Genomic DNA, 9,965 nt, shown 5'->3' with positions numbered 1-9,965 from the left:
AATCCAAGAACATTCAATCTTTTGCCAGTTGGTTAGATCAGACTTAATTTGTATGGAAATTGTTTTGTAGTTTTGCTCATAAAGTTTCTGATTTTCCCTTGGTAGATAGATTCCTAAATATTTTAGACAATCAATAGTTACTTTAAATGGAATTTCTCTTTGTAACTCTAACTGTTGGGTTTTGTTAGTGATATATAAGAATGCTGATGACTTTTGTGGGTTTATTTTGTACCCTGCAACTTTGCTAAAGGTATGGATTGTTTCTAATAATTTTTTAGTAGAATCTCTGTGGTTCTCCAAGTATACCATCATATCATCAGCAAAGAATGATAATTTGGTTTCCTCATTGTTTATTCTTATCCCTTTAATCTCTTTCTCAACTCTTATTGCCAAAGCTAGCATTTCTAATACAATATTAAACAGTAATGATGATAGTGGGCAATCTTGTTTCACTCCTGATCTTATTGGGAATGGTTGCAGTTTGTCCCCATTACATATGATGCTTACTGATGGTTTTAAATAGATGTTACTGATTATTTTAAGGAAAAGTTCATTTATTCCTATACTCTCAAGTGTTTTTAATAGGAATGGATGTTGGATTTTATCAAATGCTTTTTCTGCATCTATTGAGATGATCACATGATTTTTGTTAATTTGATTATTAATATGGCCAATTATAATGATCATTTTCCTAATATTGAACCAGCCCTGAATTCCTGGTATAAATCCTACTTGATCATGGTGTATTATCCTGGGGATGATTTTCTGTAGTCTTTTTGCTAATATCTTATTTAAGATTTTAGAATCAATATTCATTAGGGAGATTGGTCTATAATTTTCTTTCTCTGTTTTCAACCTACCTGGTTTAGGTATCAGTATCATGTCTGTGTCATAAAAGGAATTTGGTAGGACTCCTTCATTCCCTATTTTTTTCAAATAGCTTATAAAGCATTGGGACTAATTGTTCTTTGAATGTTTGCTAGAATTCACATGTAAATCCATTTGGTCCTGGGGATTTTTTTTAGGGAGTTGATTAATAACTTGTTCTATTTCTTTTTCTGAAATGGGACTATTTAAGCAATTTACTTCCTCCTCTGATAATCTGGGAAGCCTATATTTTTTAAGATAGTCATCCATTTCACTTAGTTTTTCAAATTTATTGGCATAAAGCTGGGCAAAGTCACTCATTATTTCTTTAATTTCCTCTTCATTTGGTGGAAATTTCTCCCTTTTCATTTTTAAGACTACTAATTTGATTTTCCTCTCTCCTTTTTCTAATCAGATTTACCAAAGGTTTATCAATTTTATTGTTTTTTCCATAAAACCAACTCTTAGTTTTATTTATTAGTTCAATAATTTTTTTTACTTTCAATATTATTAATTTCTCCTTTTAATTTTAGAATTTCAAGTTTAGTAATTGATTGGGGGTTTTTAATTTGGTCTTTTTCTAGCTTTTTAATTTGCCAGCCCAATTCATTGATCTCTGTCTCTATTTTATTCAAGTTAGCCTTTAAGGATATAAAATTTCCCCTTATTATTGCTTTGGATGTATCCCACAAATTTTGGTATGATGTCTCACGATTGTCATTATCTTGACTGAAATTATTAATTGTGTCTATAATTTGCTGTTTCAGCCAATCATTCTTTAAGATGAGATTATTTAGTTTCCAATTACTTTTTGGTTCATTTACCCCTAACTTTTTATTGAATGTAGTTTTTATTGCATTGTGATCTGAAAAGAAAGCATTTACTATTTCTGACTTCCTGCATTTAATTTTAAGGTCTTTATATCCTCATATATAGTCAGTTTCTGTGTATGTTCCATGAACTGGTGAGAAGAAAGTATACTCCTTTCTGTCACCATTCAGTTTTCTCCAGAGACCTATCATACCTAATTTTTCTAATATTCTATTTACCTCTTTAATTCCTTTCTTATTTGTTTTGTGATTTGATTTATCTAAATCTGAGAGTGCAAGATTGAGATCTCCTGCTATTATTGTTTAGCTGTCTATTTCTTCTTGCAACTCTCTTAACTTCTCCTTTCAGAAGTTAGATGCTATACTACTTGGTGCATAGATATTTAATACTGATATTGCCTCATTGTCTAAAGTACCCTTTAGCAAGATATAGTTTTCTTATCTCTTTTAATTAGATCAATTTTTGCTTTTGCTTAATCTGAGATAAGGATGGCTACCCCTGCTTTTTTGACTTCACCTGAAGCATAATAGATTCTGCTCCAGCCTTTTACCTTTACTCTGTGTGTATCTCCATGTTTTAAATGTGTTTCCTGTAAACAACATACTGTACAGTTCTGACATTTGATCCAGTCTGCTATCTGCCTCCTTTTTATGGGAGAGTTCATCCCATTCACATTTACGGTTAAAATTACTAATTCTGTATTTCCTGCCATTCTAATATCCCCAGGTTAGGCTTTCCTTTTTTTTGCCCTCCTTCCCCCCTTCCCTAGTATTAAACTTATTGGTACCACTTGCGTCATGCAGCACTTTAATATCCCCCTCCTTTCTCCCTTTGAATCCCTTCCCCTATCTTGTATCCTTCCCTTATTACTCTTTTTCCTTTTCCCTTTTCCTCTCCCACTTTTTAATGAGGTGAGAGAAGATTCTCTGTAAAACAAATATGTCAATTATTTCCTCTTTGAGCCAACTCTGATGAGAATAGGATTCACACAATGTTGCTCCCCCTCTCTATGTTCCCTCAGATATGATAGGTTTCCTTTGCCTCATCGTCATGTGTAGTTTCCCTCTTTTTATTTCCCCTTTTCCCTTTTTCTGACACTATTCCCTTTCCATTTCTACTTCCCTTTTTATGTTATATCAGTAAAATCAAATTATACATGTGGTTTTTATGTCTATCCACAACAGAAATACAGTTCTCAAGAGTTCCTTTAATTTTTTTCTACTTCTCTTGAGTCCTGTTGTTGGAGATCAAATTTTTTCTTTACATCTGGTTTTTTCCTTACAAACAGATGGAATTCCTCTGTTTCAATAAAAGTCCATCTTCTTCCATGGAAAAAAATGTTCAACTTAGCTGGGTAGTTTATTCTTGGCTGCATTCCAAGTTCTTTTGCCTTTTGGAATATCAGATTCTAGGCCCTTCGATCCTTTAATGTTGAGCCAGCCAGATCTTGTGTGACCCTTATTGTGGCACCTCGGTATTTGAACTGTTTTTTCCTGGCTGCTTGTAAAATTTTTTCTTTAGTCTGAAAATTCTGAAGTTTGGCCACAATATTTCTCAGAGTCTTTATTGTAGGGTTTTTTTCAGAAGGTGTTCGATGGATTCTTTCAGTGCCTATTTTACCTTCCAGTTCTATTACTTCTGGGCAGTTCTCTTTGATGATTTCCTGTAAAATAGTAGCTAGGCTCTTTTTTTCATCATAATTTTTGGATAGTCCAATGATCCTCAGGCTATTCTCCTAGATCTATTTTCCAGGTCTATTGTTTTTCCAAGTAAATATTTGACATTTTTTTCCAAACTTTCATTTTTTTTTTTTTTTTTTGGTTTTGCTTGACTGATTTTTTCTGTCTCAATGAATCAGTCATTTCCATTTGTTCAGTTCTGATTTTTAGTGAGTTATTTTATTCATTAGCTTTTTTTTACTTCTTTTTGTATATGTCCAATTGAGTTTTTAAATGAGTTGTTTTGCTCTATGGAATTTTTTTCCATTTCACTTATTTTTTTTTAGTGAGTTATTTTCTTTTTCCAGTTCACAAATTCTGTTTCCCTGCATTTCTTGGGAGTTTTTTACCTTTTCCAATTCACATTTCAGGAAGTTGTTTTCTTTTTCCACTTTATCAAATTTTTCTTTTAGTGAGTTATATGTCTTTTCTGTACTCTCTTGCATAGCTTCTCTTTCCTTTCCACATTTTTCTTCTGGTTCTCTTTTAAGGTTTTTAATACTCTCTTCTAGGAAATCCTTTTGTATTGGGGAGCAACAATTGTCTGGAGACTATCTGCTATTAGTGCCTTCAGGGTTGAAAAGCTGCTCTTTCTCTATATAAGCTATCAATCGTCCTTTTGATTTTTTTACTCATTTTGTTAAAGCCTGTAGGGTCTGTCGTCAGGGCCAGGAGGTTACCAGCTTCCTCTGCAGAGCAGTGAAAAGTTTATGGACAGGTAGCTGTCCTGCTAACCTGTGAGAAAAAGCATCGTGGTACTAGAGTGCTCTGGGAAAGAGTTCCCAACTCGGAAGTAACTCAGGCCTGAGGGCAGAGCTGGGAAAGGGCCTGCAAAGAACCCCTGCTATATGAGATAACAACTGGGCTAGATGCTGAGCAGTGAGAGTTTCACTACCCCAAGCCAAATTTTGCCTTGGGGCTGTGGGTATTAGCAGTTGAGCAGTGAATGGATTTGCAGGGACGGGAAGTGTCTCTGCCCTTGGAAGTACAGTCTGTTGGGGAAGTTCTAGTGCCCCAGGCAGAGCCCTGCACTGTGCCACTTAGAGGCTGCCCAGTCTGTGCCCCCCTGCCGTGCAGATTTGTAACTACCCCCCGCAAAAGCTCCAAACTGTAGGATGTGGCTGCAGGGCTGCATTACAGACTGCCTAAGTCACTTCTGGGTTTGAGTAGTTACAGCCAGATCTTGTTAGGTTCTGGCATTTTTTAGAGTACCCTCTGTTTTAGGCTTTAATTTCTCTGCCAGTTTACTACTTTGTAATCAAGGCAGAACAATTAGCCTATGGCAGAGTCGTCTCTATAATTTCTCTAGCCACAGAGATAACCCCCACTCCTGGTCTGCTTAGGATGCTAGTCTCTCACTGCCTGTGCTAGTCTGTTCCTGGCCTCTCAGGACAAACCTTTCCTGGCAATCTTCCAGATTGACTTCGGCTGGTAAGTTGTAATGCATCTGATCTTCATGAATTTAAGCAGTGAAAAGCTATTTTTGAGGCTGAATTAAATAATTGGTTATAAGGGGAATGAGAGGAGCTTAGAAAGTCGCATGTGCCTTCTCTGCCATTTTGGCTCTGCCTCCTGCAAAAACTTCTGTTCCTATATTCAATTTTTTCACCATTAAAATGTAATATTGGAATTTTTGTTGTTTTTATGGGTACCTCTCTTCTGTTCCATAATCTTTCAGAGATCATTGACAGTTGCTTAGTTATTGTATACTCATTTATTTAAGTTTCCTGGACCAATGTTTTGAATTCATTAAAGGAAACCACATATTATCCTTGTACTCTTCATTTGTTTTGGACAAATACCAATATAGCCAATCTTGAATCTTTTTAATCATTTAAATTATTCTAAGTAGTCTGCAGTAAATTCACCTCACTAACCCTGATCATATATTTATTGTTTGCCTCTCTTTTTTTAGTTAATTTGGCAGACATAGAGTTCAGATAGAGTTATGTCCCTGAAGGAATACTAATAAGTTGACTCATGATAATATAAGTACTTAGAACATTACATGAAATAGGAAAAAAAATCACTAAACAATGTGATAATTGTAAAGTTTATATTGTTTTTTGTTTCAGTTGCAATGATAGATTTGAATATGGAGTTAGCTAAGCTATTTAATCCTATTGTCCATAAAGCACACAAAAGAAGATAGGTTGTGACTTTATCTGATATTTTAATCAGATAATGTTTGCAGCTTTTGATTGGATAAAACTCTTGACCTGTTACAGGGGAATAAACCAGTCCTTCTTTCTAATGCCTTCGAGAACTAACATGAGATTCCTTTCCTTGTTTGTGGTCCCAGTAAAGAAACTTCATCCATTTGAGCTTCACTCAAGACTACTTTCAATAATTTACTTCAAGAATTTTTGCATCACAATTGGATCTTGTTAAGAGTACTTCTTCTCTTATCTGGTACTAATTTCTTGTTCTCAACCAAACCTATTCTTAGCATGTGTAATTTCATGTTTAAATCCTAGCTTTAATCATCTTTCCTCTTGGACACATCATCCTCAGCATCATGCTAGATAAGTTTCTTGTGTCCATGGTGATAAGCCTGTCTTCTCATACTCTATGTGTGTGTGTGTGTGTGTGTGTGTGTGTGTCCATTTATTTGCCTGTTTGCTGGAATGTATAATAAAGTTCTTTTGTATCACTTTCCAGATTTCCAATTCCCTACACATTTCTGAACCTCAGTCCATTAAGCTAAATGAATCAGAAAGATATGAAGATATATAAGTGAGAGATGACTGAGAGTACTTGAATAGAGAATAGATCCTAGATTTTTCATAGAGAGAAACATGATAGCTACATTCCAAATAGATACATAGATGGAGGAAGATGATATATGGCTTGATACGTAGCTATTCATTTGCTAAACTCTCAATTCCTCTAAAGAATAATCTGACCTTTTGTAATAGGCTGAGGCTTGAGTTGATGCACTGAGGTCCCAAGCACGTGAGGCTAAATAGTAATTGGACTATATTAATATACATCCTTGGATAAAGAATGGCTCCCGCCCACTCTCTGTGCATGTCCTGATGTGTTGTATAGGAAATGACGATTTTAGTGTGTGGAGGCAGAGAGACAGGAAGAGAGGCTGGGAGAGATTGGGCCTGGGTTCTATGCTCATAGCTGCTGGTCGTGTGGCTGCTGGTCTAGCTAGATTCTTGACTCAGCTGCACACATTACTATTGCCCATTCTCTTCCACCTCCGATCTTTCTTCACTGAGAATAAAGAGTGACGATTTTCCCCTAACCTGAATTCCTGACTCTGGCTGACTTTAAAATACGCGGTCTTCACAACCTTTTCCTGATCTTTTTAAAATTATTATTATTATTTTAATGATATAGAAATACTCTACCTCCGAGCAAATTCAACTGATAGTCACCATGTCAAGTTTGAATTGGACCAATTTACATCCTACCACCTTTATTCTGATTGGAATCCCAGGACTGGAAACTCTCCACATCTGGATCTCCATTCCTTTCTGCTTTGTATACATATTGGCTCTTTTGGGAAATTTGTCTCTTCTGTTCATCATCAAGACTGATCCCAGGCTTCATGAACCAATGTACCTTTTCTTTTGCATGCTGTCTGCTGCTGACCTAATTATTTGTACCACTGCCATGCCCAAGCTCCTCAGTCTTTTCTGATTTAAAGATAGGGAAATCAACTTTGAAGCCTGTCTCACACAAATGTACCTGATACATTCTATATCCAGCATGGCATCAGGTTTCATTTTAGCAATGGCCTTTGACTGCTATGTGGCCATCTGTAAACCCTTGAGACACTCAACTATTTTGACTTATAAGGTCATTAGGGAAATTAGATTGGCTATTGTCCTCCGAGGAGCTGTGCTTTTTGGCCCTCATCCCTTTCTCCTGAAATGGCTTCCATATTGCAGGACCAACATAATTTCTCACACCTATTGTGAATACATGGCCCTAATTAAATTGGCCTGTGCCACAACTAAAATACGTAGAGCTTATAGTTTAATGGTTGCTTTTCTTACTGGGGGTCTGGACTTTATTTTGATAATCTGTTCCTATGTGCTTATTCTATATGCTGTCTTTTGCCTCCCTTCAAAGGCTGCCCGGCTTAAGGCACTGGGTACCTGTGGATCTCATGTCTGTGCCATCTTAGTTGGATATACTCCAGCTTTTTTCTCCTTCCTCACTCATAGATTTGGTCATCATGTTCCTCCCCATGTCCACATTTTTGTAGCTAATATATACCTTTTGGTTCCACCTATGTTGAATCCAATGATCTATGGGGTAATGACAAAGAGGATACGGAAAAGATTCCTCCAAATTCTCATTGTTTCAAAGTTGGAAAGTGTTTTCAGGACACTAAGCCCCTAACAGAGAATCTCTCTAAGGCAGTGATGTTCAAAAAGGAAATTGTTCATTCTAGAGTCACCCAGTATATGGAATTGTTAGAGAGTATGGTAGAACTCTTAACAAGACAATTATCCAAGTCTCTTTTTTCTTTGGAGGGAAATCTGTGGGCAATGGATATGGAAAAAATACAAGTCAGATGTTTTAGTTTAGTTTTGTTATTACTTATTGATTAGCTAAGTTTAGTTTTGCTGTCAACATTATTGTAATAATCATGAACATTAAAATTATCTCTATCATCTTCTTTATACCACTACCATTATATTCACATTAATAGTACAAATATTCCCACATTGGTTAGCTTATTATCATACCAGAAGATGGATGATTATTTCCTGGATAATTTACAATTCATTTAGAGATAGGTGATGGAGATACAATAGCTGTATTTACAGATAGAAGATATTTCACTCTCTGTGTCAAATGAATATACTATATAGTCATCTAAAGAAAAGCATTGCTGCTGATACCACTATTACTACACGAAAACGGCAAAAACAAAAACAATTATAACTACTTCTATTACTACTACTACTTCTACTACTACTACTACTACTACTACTACTACTACTATTACTATTACTACTACTCCTATTAATGGTAATGCCATTCCTATTATTGCTATTGCTGCCACGATAGCTATGACCATGTCTAATACTACTGTTTCATTTAGAAGGTCTGTGCTATGGTCTAGAAATTGCCAAAGCACTTGTCCCTCTCTCTAGATCATAGGGATACTGTTATATTTATGAACTTAAGGAATGTTTTCTAGATCTGTCAGGTTTTGATACAATTGATTAGAATGTTTGAAAAAAAATTTTTAAGTCATTAAACAGCTTTGAAACTTCATGGAGAATTTTTAAGGGTCTAGCTTGCTTCCTCTTGGACATTATGTATCAACTTTAGTTAAATGCCACCTAGAGTAAAATAAATAGCAATATGGTATAAAATAAACAAAGCAGGTAAATTAATTCACATATACATGACAGAAAAAAAATGAAAGTATTGTTCAGTTATATTTTATGTTCTATTGCTACCTATGCTGTGCATGCTGTTCACAGGATTATATATTTTAATCCTTTCTTTTATTATGAACACTTCTTTTATTATCAAAGCTTTTTATTTTCAAAACATAAGCATAGAAAATTTTCAACATTCACCCTTGCAAAACATTGTGTTCCAAAATTCATTCCCCTTTGCATCTTATTTATTTCACCAAATGAATATATTTTCTGTAAAGTAAGTCGTTATTTGAAATTTATTTGTATTTTTTTTTCCTTTTGGCATTATGATTTCTTGTGTATCTACCTGAATATTATAATATAGTTTATTCTGAGGTTATCTGTATATTCAATTTACATAAGCGTTCATTTAAAATAAAAAAAAAAACTCAATGTGTGTAAGAATTTGTATTTTGTTGATGCCTGATTTACAGATAAAGGAAAAATTTGAAATGATTATTATAAAATACTATTACAACTATACTTATTCATTTATTTTTAAGTGTAAAGTTGGACTTGTGTGCATGAATGTAATTAAAGCACATCATTATTGTAGGTTAAATGTTGGATGTAGTAAGATGTATTTTGTTTAGACTGTATATTTTTATGCTGAATGATCTATTTCCCATCCCAAAACAAACCTAAATAAAATTAGGTAAAATATAGCCTATGGAATTTCAGTTTCTAGGGAGTTTCCCCATTTTTTTTTAAATTTTTACTTTCTTTATTTCTTTATTTTTATTTAATTTTAATTTTTATTTATCTTTGGTTAACCAGAATAAGAAAAGGATGGATAAAACATAGCCATCAAAAAATAGTAAGGTTTTGTTCCAGATTCTGGAGTCTTTGGATTTATCAGACCCTAGATTACTATGATCATTTACCACTGGGTATTGTGTACCTAATGTATCTGACTGATCCACCACTCTATTTCTTTCTTTCTATTTTTTTAAATTAAAGCTTTTAATTTTCAAAACATACATGTGGCCAGTTTTTCAACATTAAGTCTTGCAAAACCTTGTATTCCAATTTCCCTCCCCTTTCTATACCCTTTCCCCTACATGGCAAGTAATCCAATATATATTATCCATGGCAAAAATATATGTTAAATCCAATATATGCATCCATATTTATGCAATCATCTTGCTGC

General features: G+C 34.5%; 1 protein-coding gene across 1 annotated transcript; it reads left to right on the top strand.

The window, feature by feature from the left end:
* The first annotated feature begins 6,806 nt into the window (after positions 1 to 6,806).
* Positions 6,807 to 7,778, top strand: LOC100918718 (olfactory receptor 52K2-like). Its single transcript, XM_012545416.1, is given in 1 exon segment — positions 6,807 to 7,778. A coding segment is annotated over 1 exon segment (972 nt).
* The last annotated feature ends 2,187 nt before the right edge of the window (positions 7,779 to 9,965 follow it).

The sequence above is a fragment of the Sarcophilus harrisii genome, chromosome 3 (assembly GCF_902635505.1).
Source record: "Sarcophilus harrisii chromosome 3, mSarHar1.11, whole genome shotgun sequence".
In the NCBI taxonomy this organism is placed as follows: Eukaryota; Metazoa; Chordata; class Mammalia; order Dasyuromorphia; family Dasyuridae; genus Sarcophilus; species Sarcophilus harrisii.
Note: the sequence above shows the minus strand (reverse complement) of the source record. Positions and strands in the feature narration are given on the sequence as shown.